General features: G+C 41.7%; 1 protein-coding gene across 2 annotated transcripts in view; it reads left to right on the top strand.

The window, feature by feature from the left end:
• LOC128324813 (desmocollin-1-like) overlaps window positions 1–15,960 on the top strand; it is a 49,712-nt gene that overhangs the window by 26,319 nt on the left and 7,433 nt on the right. For both annotated transcript variants that reach the window (XM_053249856.1, XM_053249857.1), the window contains exons 8-13: window positions 657–791; window positions 1,724–1,909; window positions 4,013–4,272; window positions 6,954–7,093; window positions 14,597–14,809; window positions 14,903–15,139. In XM_053249856.1, coding sequence (XP_053105831.1) covers window positions 657–791; window positions 1,724–1,909; window positions 4,013–4,272; window positions 6,954–7,093; window positions 14,597–14,809; window positions 14,903–15,139 — 1,171 coding nt within the window. The remainder of the gene's footprint in view (window positions 1–656; window positions 792–1,723; window positions 1,910–4,012; window positions 4,273–6,953; window positions 7,094–14,596; window positions 14,810–14,902; window positions 15,140–15,960) is intronic.

Here is a 15,960-nt window from a genome sequence, read left to right as displayed (position 1 = left end):
AAAAACAGACACAAACAAGCTCAAACTTGCAAGCATTTTCAGAATCTGAATCCTTCAAAGCAGGGTGCTTCCTCAGCCCTTCTTTCTCATTTCTCTTAACTAACACACACACACACACACACACACACACACACACACACACACGTAGCTGGAATAGCTGCTACTCAAGCTATTCCTGGTTCTGATTCCTTGAAAGGCTCCAAACATTGTCACCAAAAGTAGGGGGGGGGATACACTCCCTGCAGCAAACAGCATGTGTGTATTTTTAACCCTCCCCCCCTTCCTCTTGGGGTTGATATTGACGCTGTCTTCTGAGTCACCTTTCTGTACCAGATCATTACCTCTTGCCATATTTGGTTTCCAAAATGCCTGAACAAACTCTTCCATCCAATATAAGCTTTAAGGTCAAGTGTTCGCAAAGATCTTCCTATATGTGAGCAAATTCCCATGTAAGCGTGTCTGCCAGAGCAACATCATAAAATGCATAAGTGACATTTGGGAATCAATCCTTATAGCATAGTTAGGAACTTTGGGTAAAGAAAACAACATAATATCCGTGACTCCTTTTTAAAAAGGAGGTGGTGGTAGGCTTTGTTTACTACTCAGTTTATAGCGTGCATAAACTACAACCATTTACTGTTTATGTTCTTTTTCAGACTACAAGTGAATATACAGTATACGTAGAAGCAAGAGATATGGCAGGTCAGCGCTTTGGTTTGTGCAGTACTGCAACGGTTGTAATTCAGGTTGACGATACAAATGACCATGCACCCATGTGCGAACATGGCACGGTATGTCTGTCGTCTTCTAGTTTAGTATGACATTTGCCCCTCTAATCTAATGTCTTTATAAAGTAAAGTTGCACCGTTGAGTCAGTGTTGACTCCTGGCGACCAAAGAGCCCTGTGGTTTTCTTTGGTAGGATACAGGAGGGGTTTACCATTGCCATCTCCTGCGCAGTATGAGATGATGCCTTTTCAGCATCTTCCTATATTGCTGCTGCCCAATATAGGTGTTTCCCTATAGAAAATGCTTCCCTGCCCAATATATGTATTTCCCGGCGGGGCTTCAAACTGGCAACCTCTGGCTCACTAGGCAAGTTATTTCCCCACTATACCTCCCACTTTATATTGTGTTGGAGTCATCATCGTGAATTATGTGTCCAAGCCTGCAGCTGGTAACTATTTCGGCTGCATCAGCCCTGGGAAGAAGGGGCCAGTGTGCTGTTGGGCTCTTAGTTCTGCTTTCTTTCTTACCAGTAGAAGGAAAGACAAAGATGCACAATTTAAATCTGTGCCAGCAATTGCTGAAATATCAAGCGGATATTTGAATCTTTAAGGTATAATCTGTAAATCACTATGGATTTAGAAAAGGAAAAACAACAGCACATGCATAGAAAACTAAATTTGTTTGTACCCCTAAAGGTAAGGTAAAGTGTGCCGTCGAGTTGGTGTCGACTCCTGGTGCCCACAGAGCCCTGTGGTTGTCTTTGGTAGAATACAGGAGGGGTTAACCATTGCCTCCTCCCACACAGTATGAGATGATGCCTTTCAGCATCTTCCTATATCACTGCTGCCCGATATAGTACCAGCGGGGATTTGAACTGGCAACCGTCTGCTTGTTGTTCAAGCATTTCCCCGCTGTGCCGCTTAAGGTGGCTCCTAGCAGCTTGGAACTCTGGATTTTGAACAATAGGCTAATAACTACCATTCTTGCTATTTCAGTATGAAGCATACGTGGCTGAAAACACGGTTGGTGCAGAAGTCGCCAACATTGGTGTTGTAGACCAAGATGCACCTGGAACTCCAAACTGGCATGCTACCTTCAGCATTATAAAGGGAAATGAAGACGGTGCTTTCAAAATTGTGAAAAAGCCAGATTCAAATGTTGGCACTTTATGTATTGAAAAGGTACCTGACAGTAGTAAAACTGTGACATGTAATGGAGAATATCTGCATAATAAGTAGGTTAATGTTTCAAGGGATTCCAGTTCTGCTTAGCTATTATAGAAGTAATCACTAAGCATTTTCAGTCACATTTGTACATCTCTGGCCCTCTTTTTGCTTAACTATTCTCCCTCAAATTTTATTTGTTAATAGTTTTAAGCAATGAATATTTTCATGTGTACATTTTGAAAATTGATGTCTAATTATTTTCGTTTTAAACCAGATGTAAAGACTTGTTAAAAGAATTTTAACAACATTATTTGGGAAGGGAGGAAGCATATGTTACAGTTCTGTGACTCAAACCTGTACTGGGAAACAGTATCCTCTTATATTGAGTATGCAGGAGAAATCGGAATAACATTCTATAGACTATGCTTCTTGAAAATTACAGCTAAAACTGGTGAATAGGAATGAGATTTCAGTGGATTCTCATAAAGGAAACACAAGCATTTTCTTGGCTTTATCCTGCGTGTGAACTCTACTCGGGCCACATATGGAGAAGCAAATTGTGGAGGTGGTGTAGGGCAGGACAAGAAAGTACCCAGCACTTGCCAATAACAATGGGGTGTTGAACTGACTCCACGTATTCCACCAAAATCTTTAAAGTTGAGGGAGCTAAAAGGAGGAGCATGTGTACCTTTTTGAAGCTACAACAAATGTTCCCAGCATCAGAAGTCAGCATGGATTTACTATTTTATTTATTTATTGCATTTTATTTATTGCATTTCTATGCTGCCTCATACAAATGTCTCTTGGTGGTTTACAAAATAAACAATAAAACCATACATTAAAACAGTTTAAAAAGTTAATATCAACCATTGAAACAACATTAACCACCATAAAAACCACATTTACCAAATTGGGGTGTGCCAGGGGGGAAATCTACCTGTGTTAAACTGAGGAGAGGACTGCTGTTTGCTTGCCCCTCAACCTAATACAAATATGGATTCTGGTTACCTATTCTGGTTAAATGCTGCTTAACTGGAGTGGTCTGACTTGGATTGCCTTGAAATTCTATGCTCCCACAATCTGCTGCACTGGGCTCACTAATCCTAACATTTAACCAGGATCTTTGTGTTTGTGTGAACCTAGCCTAAGCAAGGACGGGGAATGAGGAAAATTTGTGGCAGCTGTTTAGATTGCCTTCATGGACTTCTAGTAAAAAGGGTCATGGCAGAAGTATTGGAGCTCTTAAGGCTGAGATTTCCCGATGGATTGATTGAATTTCTATACTGCCTAATATAGAAATATCTAGGTGGTGTACAGATTAAAACATAACATGAAATATAAAACATTTAAAATTCATAAAGCAGATAAAAATCACAATAGATAAAAACACATTAAAATTTTAAAAATAGATTTCAGTTAAAAGCCTGGGAAAACAGCTATGGGGTCCTCCTAAAAACAAATAGAGAAGGAGATGCTCTTATTTCAGCAGGGAGCACGTTCTAAAGCCTTGGGGCAGCCAAAGAGAAGGCCCGGTCCTGAGTTGCCACCAAATGAGTTGCTGGCAACCGTAACCGGACCTCTCCAGATGATCTTAATAGGCAACAGGGTTCACGACCGAGAAGGCACTCTCTTAAGTATCCTGGACCTAAGCCATTAAGGAATTTATAGGTAATAACCAGCACTTTGTATTTTGTTTGGAAACATATCGGCAGAAACACTTTATTGCAGTGGTTGAGAAAAAGAAGCTTTTCCTCCACTGAGTCTAACTAGAGGCTAGAAGGAAAGAAAATCTAAAAGACTGAAGAGACTTTTTAAAAGGCAAATAGAAAGGAAAAAAAGGGCAAGAGCAAAAAGAAGGCCCATAAAGCCTTTATTCCCAGCAAAAAGAAAGCCCATAAAACTTCTTAAGGAAGCACTGGGAATGAAAGGAAGCCCCTGAAAGAGACTGAGGGAGGTGGCATTCATACAGAGACTGCTTCTGAATGGGGAATAAGATTTTTTTTTTTTAAAGGAATTGCTTGCTTCATAGTTCATTGCCTGTTTTTGCTATGAAAGTTGGAAAATTATGATGAAGTTGTAAGAATTTTGATGTTGACTTAAAGAACATTTATTTTCCAGGGGCTAGACTATGAAAAAGCCAAGGAGAGAAGACTGGAAATTGCTGTAAATAATGAAGCACCTTATGCTCCAGCCCCAAATTCAAGAGCCATTTCTACAAGTACTTGCTACGTGATTGTCAAAGTACGGGATGTGGATGAAGGGCCAGTATTTGACCCTTGTGTGTATATTTTAAATATTAAAGAATGTTTGCCAGCTGGAACAATGGTCGGCCAGTACCTAGCAAGTGACCCGGAAACCAGAAATAGTGAAGGCATAAGGTATTGTATTTTATTGCCTCATTCACTTTATAGTATTGTGGTGTTGTCTGAAAAATAGACACATTGAAGTACTGACATAGCTGTAAAGCCTAATCCACAGATAATGGTTATATTGAGGGGTTATATGCGTTACACAAATAACCTGTATTGTGTCACCTAAGAGCTTGTGCATATTTGTACAGGGGTTATTCTAGGGGTTCCATGCAGATGTGATGGTCTTATCATCTTGATGTGCTGCCAGCAATTCCAGAGCTTGGGTTGGGGGTCAGGTTGGGAAGACAAAGTCTTTTGGGAGGCTTAACACCATCATCCAGGGACTGGTACAGCCTTAATCTGCCGCCTGCCCGCCCGCCCGTCAATGAGACATCTCTTGAAGTGGTGGCTCTCTTATAACGGGGAGAGCAGCAGTTCCTATTTAACCTCAGCTAGGGATGTGCCCGAGTTGCATTTCGAAATGTGGTTTGAGCACTTTTAAGGAAATCAGAAAGGGAACCTTAAGAAAAAGGAGAGCAGATAGTTGCCTGCTCGCTGCTGTCACTTCCAGTTTCCTGCTGGGGAGTCACGTGAGGCAAAAAGCCCTGCATGCCGTGAGCATGCACATGGCATCGGAGCATGCGTGGGTGCCATATGTGTAGTCAGCATGGTGTTGCTGACCACACAAATGGTGCCCGCGCATGCGCAGACACCATATCCATGCTGACGGCATGTGGGGCTTTTTGGGACATGCACTTCCCCAGCAGGAAGCTGGAAGGGGTGGCGGAGAGCAGGCAAGCCCCTGCTCTCCTTTTTCTTAAGGTTCCCTTTCTGATTTCCTTAAAAGTGCTCAAATAATGCTTCGAAATAGGGCTTGGGCACATCCCTCACCCCAGCACCACATTCCTGCAGTCGCTATTGCTGGTGTCTACCCTGTATTTCTTTTTCAATTGTGAACCTCTTTGGGACAGGGATCCATTCATTTTGTTATGTAAACCACTTTGAGTTGAAAAGTGGAATATAAATATTTCTAATAATTATATTAAATTATAGAAACTTCTCCTCTTCTATTCTCCAGTCACATAAATTTAAATATAAAGCCATTCCAGAATCCATTGTTGTGTGATGCTGGTCAAGGGGTTTTGTACCACCCAATATCCCAACACCAAACTTAAAGATCTTTTAAGAGTCTAGGCCAGTTTGGACAAAATGTCAGAGTTGCCCCTGTTCACCACATGGTTAGGGATGTGTATGAGCATGTTCTGCTTCCCCTTGGGGTGGGAGCAGTAGTGGGAAGCAGTTTGCTCACTCATTCACTCACTGCACACCTGCCCCCAAGAAGGGAGAGGCATGCTGGAAGGTGGATGCAGATGTACTTGTGCATGACCTAATTTTGTGGTAGGCAGGATCAGCTTAGATGTATCAAGTGATCTGTGTGTAGAGCCTTACTGGGTCTGCGGGGAGAGTGCACATAGCCTGCTCTCCCCGCAGACGATCCCTAGGCTAGCCCTGGGCAGCTGGATTGGCAGCCCATATGACAACTGGCTCCTCCATGGAACTGGCAGGGGCGGTAGGGATCAGAGGCCACTCAGCCCTCGATGTCCATGGAGAGGAGGGCTGGTGTTGTGGTAGCAAGCATGACTTGTCCCCTTAGCTAAGCAGGGTCTGCCCTGGTTGCATATGAATGGGAGGCTTGATGGTGTGAGCACTGCAAGATATTCCCCTCAGGGGATGAAGCCGCTCTGGGAAGAGCAGAAGGTTTCAAGTTCCCTCCCTTGCTTCTCCAAGATAGAGCTGAGAGAGATTCCTGCCTGCAACCTTGGAGAAGCCGCTGCCCGTCTGTGAAGACAATACTGAGCTAGATAGACCAATGGTCTGACTCAGTATATGGCAGTTTCCTATATTCCTCTGTCCCAGCATGCCCCACGTGAATGCAAAGGGCATGCTGGGGAGATCCCCATGCCAGGAGGCTTGCTGTAGCCTCCCGGTCAGGGGTCTACTCATGAGTTGCCATGGCGTGGAGCTGCGCCATGGCGACTCACGATCAGATAAATGGGGTTAGTGGAGTGCTCTCTCAGCTAACCTCGTTTAAGGGCAGGTGTACTTTGTGCAGTTGGTTGCTGGGAGCTGTGTGGCTCCCATTGCAGCATGCGACCGCAGGAAAGCAGGCTACACTCCCTTGGCCTGCTTTCCTGCAGTTGCAGAATCGCCTCCCAGCCTATATATGAAGTAGGGATGTGTACAGAACAAAATTTTGATTTGGAAGCTACTTTGGAGATTTGAAGGGCTGTGTGTGATTTGATAATTCATCAGCATACTGCAATTTGATGAACCCATTTCAGAAGGTTTCTTAGATTAAGAGACAGTGCAGACTATAAGGAGAATTTACTAAAAACTTCTGTAAATTTTTCATTTTGTGGCAAAATGGAAATAAAAATGCATGTACCACTTCTGAGGGCTTGAAGCCTGTCAAATTGCAAATAAATAGAATCCCTCCAAAAAGCTGAATGGAATTGGAATTAAAGTGGGGCGCTTCACAAAGCTTTGCTTGCATTCAACCCAATTTGGATGATAGCTGATTTGGGACTGAATCACTGCAGCACCCCACACTAATTTGGATGGGAATCATTGGCCAGATTGATGCACAGCATTATGAAGTGTTACGTGTTCTGACATATTTCTTTCTAAAAGCTATTTATTCTGAACAGCTATAGAATAATAAGTGATCCATGCAATTGGATCACCATCGACAACATGGGTCAGATCAGAACCACTCAACTCCTAGACAGAGATGTACCAGAGATGAAATTCTACCAGTGTAACGTAACCGTCTCTGCAACAGACCAAAGTGAGTACCAAATGTCCTGTTTTAATGTACTTGTACTTGTAAAATTTAATGTTTTAATTTACTTGTATCTTGGTATACACACAAACCCTGTTATCTGCAGGGGCTCCATCTTCTGTTACAACCGTAGATAATGAAACTGTGGATAACGGGGCATTAAGTCAATGGGAATGGCAGCGATTAGGTTCCTGGAGGCTGCAGAAAAAAATGAAAAGGAAAAAAATGGCAAAAAGGGCAGAAATAATGGAAATAAAGAGCTCTACTGTTAAGAGCTCCAGCTGCTCCGCAATGCCACCCAAAAGTCCAGAAACTGCCATGTTTCTGTGATGTTTTTCACAGGGATATTAAAACACCCCCCCACACACAAAATGGCTGCTTTCCTTAAAATGGTGGGTATCCACCCCAACACCATGGTTATGTGGAAATTAACCCATTTTAATCCTTCCCCCTTTGCATATGCTGAGGTTGGTATCAATTACCCAACTGCGGATATGCGGAACTGTGGGTGTTGGGTCTGCGAATCGTAAGGTTTGCCTGTATTGTACTTTTGGCTGCAACCATTTTTTACAAGATCTCCTAGGGATATGTGAACTGGGTCAACCTTAAGCTGGTTCGCTATCGAACTGGTCCAGCTCAAGGACTTGCCTTTGAGCCGGATTGGGCTTGATTCGGCTCAAGGTCAAGCCGAACCTCCCAGGTTGGCTCAGGGCCGGTTCAGGGGTTCTATAGGGTTTTTTTAAAAAAATAAAAAATAAACAACTCACTGCCTCTGGGGAGTGCTACCATGGCTGAGGGGGGTAATCTCTGGTGGTTCCCCCTCCCCCCCGCTGGCCTCCTCCTGGTCTTCCTTGAGCCATTTCAGCCTATTTGGGGTGCATTCTGGCCCTTTCTGACATGGCAGTGGCCATTTTGGAGGCTGCCATGCATGCGCCCTGGTCATTTGTGGCAGCAACCCCCAAAGGTGTTAGCTTTTAAAAACTCTATGAAACTCTCTGAGTGACTCTAGGCCAGTCACTCAGTCTTTCAGCCTAGCAAGTCTCTCAGCCTAACCTCCTCACAGGGTTGTTATGATAAACATAACTGTGTACATATCTCTGTGCTCCTTGGAGCAAGAGTGAGATATAAATGTAGTAAATAAATATTAAGAATAATTTACCTCAAATGGAAAATTCAAGGCCTTGTGAAGGTTAATTGTGGTTAAGCATTATATGGGCTCCAATGTTAACTATAGAAGTGGCTAACCAGACTTTAAAATACTGAGCTTTCTCTTGAGATTTTTCTTTATTTCCATAGCTGAGATAGTGGCTTTTTATTAGCATATCATTATATAAAGATGTAACAACCATAATATAATAGTGGTAAAATCATACCACTTTAAAATTAACATGCATTTGTATGTAAGTGACAGTATGTAATTGCACCAGAAAGGCAGGGTATAAACTGGTGGGCCACTGTGCGAAACAGGATGCTGGACTAGATGGGCCTTCGGCCTGATCCAGCAGGGCTGTTCTTACGTTCTTAAACTAAAATAGCATCTGAAAAATTAATGAAAATGCATCCAATTATTAATTTTGCCATTTTCCTTACATGAACATAATCTATTACATTTTCTGTTGAAGCATATTCCCACATTTTATCTAGCCTTTCTTTAATGATTGTCATTTTTATTTCTTTCCATATGCAATTCTCACAGTGGTAATAGTATAAAAGATCATCTTCTTATCTTTATTAGGTATTCTAGAATCAATATATATGCTATAGAAATAGTGGTGGACTTAATTCTTTATAGAATAACCTAAAATCCTCTCCCTTACATCTTTTACTAATATTTTTGTGAACTTTTGTACTCTAGATGTTAGAAATTAGACAGCCAGCGTGGTGTAGTGGTTAGAGTGCTGGACTAGGACTGGGGAGACCCAGGTTCAAATCCCCATTCAGCCATGATACTTTCTGGCTGATTCTGGGCTAGTCACTTCTCTCTCAGCCTAACCTATTTCACAGGGTTGTTGTGAGGAGAAACCCTAAGTATGTAGTACACCACTCTGGGCTCCTTGGAGGAAGAGTGAGATATAAAATGTAATAATAATAAACAATGTCAGCTGTAATTCTTAATTATTTTGCTGATAATGGAGGGAGTTGCATGTATTACAAAGTGGATTTGTTTTGTACTGAGAGCTGTGATAGTGAAGCCCAAGGGGGAAATTGGCTTTCTTGAGGTTCATATGTGAAGGTTTGGGAACATGGCCTGTGTGAGTAAAGTTAATATCTTTTGTACACATCAGGTAACTTTTGATAAAGATTGTGATAGAATTCTCGCTGTTTTGGTTAGATATCCCTTTTGCCAGTAGGTCAGAGGTGGCTGCATATATTCATCTTGTCCTTTGTATTAAAACTTGTACCTACCTGCTTGAGGATAAAATGTTACTCTAATATACAGATTTCAAACTTAGTTACAATATTAACAAAGGATACTGAAGAAGCTGTTTGAATAGCTCTACCTTCAGCACCATTAGAATGAATAGGAAAACCTGCATTCAACACACCCCTACTCAGCTTTTCCTCCTGAACCCATTTCAGATTCCCTTGTCTAGTGAGTTTTCATGAAGTTAAAAACACAAGAACAGCCCTGCTGGATCAAGCCCAAGGTGTATCTGGTCCAGCATAATCTTTCCAGATGCTTCTGGAAAGTCCACAACCAGGAGACGAAAGCTTGAAAAACGGTCTTGAAAAACTAAAAATTAACAAATCGCCAGGGCCAGATGGCATCCACCCAAGAAATCTGAAGCAACTCAAGTGTTAAAATGCTGATCTCCTAGCAAAAATATGTAACTTGTCCCTACAATCAGGCTCTGTCCCAGAGGACTGGAAAGTGGCCAATGTCACTCCAATTTTCAGAAGGGGATCCAGGAAATTACAGACCAGTCAGCTTCAGCTTAACTTTGGTGCTGGGTAAATTGATGGAAAGCATACTTAAGGATAAAATTGTTAAGCATACAGAAGAAAAGGCCTTGATGAAAGAGAACCAGCATGGCTTCTGCAAGGGCAAGTCTTGCCACACAAATCTTTTGGAGTTCTTTGAGAGTGTTAACAGGCATGTGGATAAAGGTGATCCTGTTGACAGTATACTTGGACTTCCAAAAAACTTTGGACAGAGTTCCCCACCAAAGGCTCTTGAGTAAACTTAGCAGTCATGGGATAAGGGGACAGGTTCATGTTTTGATTGGAAACTGGTTGAAGGACAGGAAACAGAGGGTAGAAATAAATGGACAGTGTTCACAGTGGAGGGAAGTAGGGATCGGTACTGGGACCCGTGCTCGTTAACTTGTTCATGAATGATCTAGAAGCTGGAATGAGCAGTGAAGTGGCCAGATTTGCAGATGACACTAAATTATTTAGGGTAGTAAAATCCACAACAGATTGTGAGGAACTCCAAAAAGATCTCTCCAAAACTGCGGGGCATGGGTGACAAAATGGCAAATGTGGTTCAGTGTGGGCAACCCCCCCCCCCACACACTTTCACATATATATTGATGGGATCTGAACTGTCAGTGACTGACCAGGAAAGAGATATTGGGGTCATGGTTGACAGCTCGTTGAAAGTGTTGACTCAGTACGTGGCAGCTGTGAAAAAGGCAGATCCCATGCTCGGGATCATTAAGAAGGGGGTTGAAAATAAACATGCTAATATTATGATACCCTATACAAATCTATGGTGCAGCCACATCTGGATAACTGTGTACAGTTTTGGTCACTGTATCTTAAGAAGGATATTGTAGAACTGGAAAAGGTGCAGAAGAGGGCAACCAAGATGATCAAGGGCCTGGAGCAGGCACCTTGTGAAGCCAGGCTACAACATCTGGGGCTCTTTAGTCTGGAAAAGAGGCAATTATGGGGAGACATGATAGAAGTCTATAAAATTATGTGTGGAGTGGGTGGATAGAGATATATTTTTCTCCCCCTCTCACAGCTCTAGAACCAGGTGTCATCCCATTAAACTCAAGTTTGGGAAATTTAGGTCCGACAAGAGGAAGTACTTTTCACACAGCGCATAGTTAATCTGTGGAATTCTTTGGCATGGGATGTGATGATGGCCACCATCTTGAATGGCTTTAAAAAACAGATTAGACAGGTCTATCACTGGCTACTAGTCTGGTTTCTGTGGGCCATCTCCAGCCTCAGAGTTACAATGCCTCTCAATACCAGTTGCAGGGGAGCAACAGCAGGTGAGAGGATATGCACATACCTCTTGCCTGTGGGCTCCCCAGAGGCATCTGCTAGGCCACTATGTGAGACAGGATGCTGGACTAGATGGGCCTTGTGCCTGATCCAGCAGGGCTGTTCTTATGTTTTTATGACTGGAAGGCTCCAGAGATTGATACTGTGGCAGGTGAAAGGCCCTCTACTCCCAGTGGTCCCTGTCAGGCAGGTGTTTCTGTCTGTCTGCTTTGCTAAGCAGTAACTTCCTACAGGTATACCTGATTATTTTCTATCTAATGATCCCATGCCCTTACTCATGAGAACCTTGCATCCTTGCTTAGCCTTACTTGTGAGTAGGTCTTCCAGTCTTACTTGCAAGCAGCTCCTCGGCCCTACTCATGAGTAGACTTGTGGGAAGACATCACATTCTTTCTTCTCGTTGGCTTTATTTGTGAATTGATCCTCAAATGCAGTTGTGGGTAAACAGTGCATCCTTTCTTATGAGTAACCCCGTCCTCAACCTTATGAGTAGACCTCACTTATGAGTAGGTCTGCTTTGAGAAAGATTGCAAGGTTTACTTCTGACTAAAGTGAGGGCTGCTTGCATACTTATAAGTAAGGGTGTGGTTTATTTGTGAGTGAAGGTGTGGCATTATTGGTGAGTAGATAGCCCTTGCTTATGAATAGACCCTCAACATTACCTGTAATTGTGGCTTACTCATGAATAAGAATGATCTCACAACCAAGGATGCAAGGTTACTCACAAGTAAGGGTGCGATCTATTCATGTGTAATGGATGTATGGAGCATTATTTCTAAAGCAGTATAATATGAGACTCTATGAAGTCTTCACAGCTTATATTGCATGGAAATTAAGATGGACACCTTAACTTGCAACTTTCATGCATGAGATTTTAAATTATTGAAAATATAAATTCACTTGTTCTCCCCACAATCTCAGTAGAGACCCAGTGAAACAAAAGATTGGGTTCCCTAGTTAACGTACAGGAAAAATTGTCAGACACATCTGTTCGGTTAACAGTATACCAACTAGGAATGTGTACAAATCAATTTTTTTATTTGATTTGTGCCCCAAACAAATCACCCTTGAGTTGTTTTGTATCCAAATTGACCCCTTCCAAATCACTCCAGATTCAATTTGTATTTGCTTTGATTTGTTTTGGATTTTGACTGATTCAGACCACTTAACAAGGTCCTAGGGGCACCAAATTTGGGTTGTGGGTAGCTCCCCATTAATGCCACCTACCACCCAAATTTCAAGATAGTGGGACACTTGGTTGATTTTAATGATTTTTTAAAAACTGATTTTGAACATTTCTCCCATAGGAAACAATGGCGATTTGAAGTTGCCATATCCTAACCCTAACACGGATCCCCAACTTTCTTTTCTTTTCTTTTTTTTTAAAGCTAATCTCTAGCCCTTGTAGAAGTGGAGTTATGGAGCAAAATGTGCAGTCATTATTTTTCAAGTGTTTGGATTCTTTGGTGTATAATAACTTTTCCTCATAATGTATCCCTATGAGGATTCATTGCACATCTTCATTTCTTCTGTTCATTTTGAATGTCACTGGACAGTGCCAGCTGTCAACTGCCATGTGCCAACTACACCTCCCGCCCCACCTGCAAGGCAGTGGGATACTCATTTTAATTTTTAGGAATATTGAAATGTTTAGATTCTTTGGTGTCTAATAACTTTTCCTCATAATGAATCCCTGTGAGGATTCATTATATACCTTTGTTTCTTCTGTTCATTTTGACTATCATTGGACAGTGGCAACTGTCAACTATATTTCCCCTGCCCCCCACACACACTGGGGTACTCAGTTTATTTCTTAGGTATGTTTGAAGTGTTTCGATTCTTTGGTGTCTTCATTATATGCCTTCATTTATTCTGTTCATTTTGACCCCACTGCTTTGCAGGTGTGGGTGGGGAATTAGTGGCATCCCATGTTCCAACTACCCTGCAACCCACAAGCCACTGGGTATTCAGTTTATATTTTAGGAAATTTTGAGGTGTTTAGACTCTTTGGTGTGTAATGAATCCTCATAGGGATTCATTATGAGGAAAGGTTATTAGACACCAAAGAGCCTAAACTTAAAAAAAAAAATCCTAGAACATAAAACAGAGTTGTACCCCACTGTCTTGCAGGTGGGAGTAGGGTGTAGTTGGCACATGACAGTTGGCACTGTCGAAAAGACAGTCAAAACGAATAGAAGAAATGAAGGTGTGTAATGAATCTTCATAGGGATTCATTGAGGGGGAAATTGTTATTCACCAAAGAATCCAAACACTTGACATATAGTGACCATACATTTTGCTCCATAACTCCACTTCTGCAAGGGCTAGAGCTTAACTTTTTTTAAAAAAATGAAAACTGGGAATCTGGGGGAATTGATAGGAGGGATCTGAATCTTGAATCGATTCAAATAGAATCAGGCATGATTCGATCTGTATCCAAATCTAGCCAATGGATCAAAGGGGTGATTTGTTTTGTCTCCGAATCAGCTAGACTTGGGTACAAATTATTTCTATCCGAATCAATTTGCACATCCCTAATACCAACAGTTTATTGTCATCACCACAATCTCAGGTGACCAGTCCTCAGAAATGCACACAGGCCCCCTAAGGAAAACTGGTGACGCTTACCAAAATTGTTCTTAAGCATTTAAACCCCTTTCCCCTCATTGGAACCCCTATTTAAATATATCACAGCTTGTTTACCACTTGTTTACATGTATATTGATTGGCTAAAAACCCATGTCCCTCATTTTACGCATACGCATGTCTTTTGTTAATGAGCCTGGTTTGTGACTAACCAGCTGTGTGACATCTATTGTTTTTGGGTTTTTTGTGTCCACATGGAAATCCCCACCCCTAGTCCTGGCTATGTTGTAAGGCTATGCTTCCTGAGTGCAACTACATGTCTGCATGTATGGAGACATTTTGAGCTAGGAAACACCTGTGACTGACAGTAATCTGAATGAGAAGATGGAGACAGGCATACTGTCCCATCTAAAGCGTAAAACTTTGGTTAAGCCAAGCTAATTTCTTACCCAGCACTTATCAATATGATTAAAATTTTTCTCTTATCAATAAATTCTACACATGCTTTTTACAGCACAAGTGAAAATTGAAAGCATCTTAACTTTTCATCTTACACCAAAGTGTTTTGGATGACTGAATTCCCTCAAGCCATGTGTTTATAATTTCAAAAGTGCAATGTTTTCCATTAGTCTGTAAACAGCATTACACTGTAAGGCTGGCACTAAAATTGTTTGTATTTTCTAGATGGTAAAACAGGCACTGGAGTGGTGGTGGTGAATCTAATGGATGAAAATGATAATTTCCCAGTGATTGTTAAAAGAGAATACATAATGTGCAGAGGAAGAGAACCAATTTGTCTTACTGCTGTGGATGCTGATCAGCCTCCGTATGCAGGTCCCTTCCGTTTTGAAATTCCTGAACGGATGCTTTCGGGATGGACAATAACGCAACATGATGGTGTGTATCTCCTTTTTAAATCTTTCTGCAGTAACAACTGAAGTACTGATTCTGAATGATGCTTGCCACTGGCTTCTACTGTTTCTTTTGCAGAAAAATCTGCGTACCTGGCACCAGTAGGCAATATGCCCTATGATACGTACAACATTCCTGTCAGGGTAACAGACAGTGCAGGCCATGGTGGAACCACTGAGATAAAAGTGCGAGTGTGTGATTGTACATCCCCTGAAGAGTGTGGTCCATATCGTGTACCCTATCGTCAAGCACCTAATGTTACTCTTGGTATTTGGGCCATCCTTGCAATGATTTTGGGATCACTATTGCTGTTGTGTAAGTACATTTACGCCTTCTCATGTGAAATGCAACATGTGCCATTTATGTCATTAAAGGAGTTCATTGTCTGATTCAGACCACTTCTGTCATGTTAAGACTGAAAAGCACATTTGCGGATTTAATTGATCCATTTATATGTCGGATTGTACACTGAAAATTGCATTGTGTAAAGGTGCTTTTAGTAAACAAGTCAAAAATCAACAATTTTGCTTTTACCTAGTTAAAAAGTTTCAGGTTTCCCTAATGCAGTAGGGACAGTCTGCTTTTGGAAACAGGTTTCTGCTCCTGCACCCTTAGGCAAAGTGCAGCTATTTTTTTCAGCTAGGTTCTGCATGCATCATTTCCTTCTCTGATCGAATATCTGGGGCAGTGTTCACAGGACCTTTACATAAAAGTTTATCCTCACAGTTTGATGTTTGTGCAGGGAGTAGAGGGCTAGATTCAGTTCCCTACTTCTTCCATTCCCACAAATAAGTAGATTGGAGTAGGAGCAGTTAGTTTTCAACAGAGATCTCTGCATGTACTCCAGTGGATAAAAGTGAGTGTTTTCTAATGTTTAGTGGATTACCATCTTATCCTCAGTGTTTTCTCCAGTTGTGCTATGTTTAAATATATTATCAGTTTGTTTCTGACCTTGGAAAAAATTGCTTTTAGTCATTTTGTATCTCTGACCGTCTTGAGACAAAGACAGTTATGGAATAATGTCCACAATTCATGGTTTTTAACATGGCAGACTTAGTAAAAAAAATGCTGCTGTACTAAAATTGGTGACTGAGGGTGCTGCATTTATTAAATTTATATTCCAACTTTCAGCCTAC

The sequence above is a fragment of the Hemicordylus capensis genome, chromosome 4 (assembly GCF_027244095.1).
Source record: "Hemicordylus capensis ecotype Gifberg chromosome 4, rHemCap1.1.pri, whole genome shotgun sequence".
Lineage (NCBI taxonomy): Eukaryota > Metazoa > Chordata > Lepidosauria > Squamata > Cordylidae > Hemicordylus > Hemicordylus capensis.
This window is presented reverse-complemented; position numbering and strand designations above follow the sequence as displayed.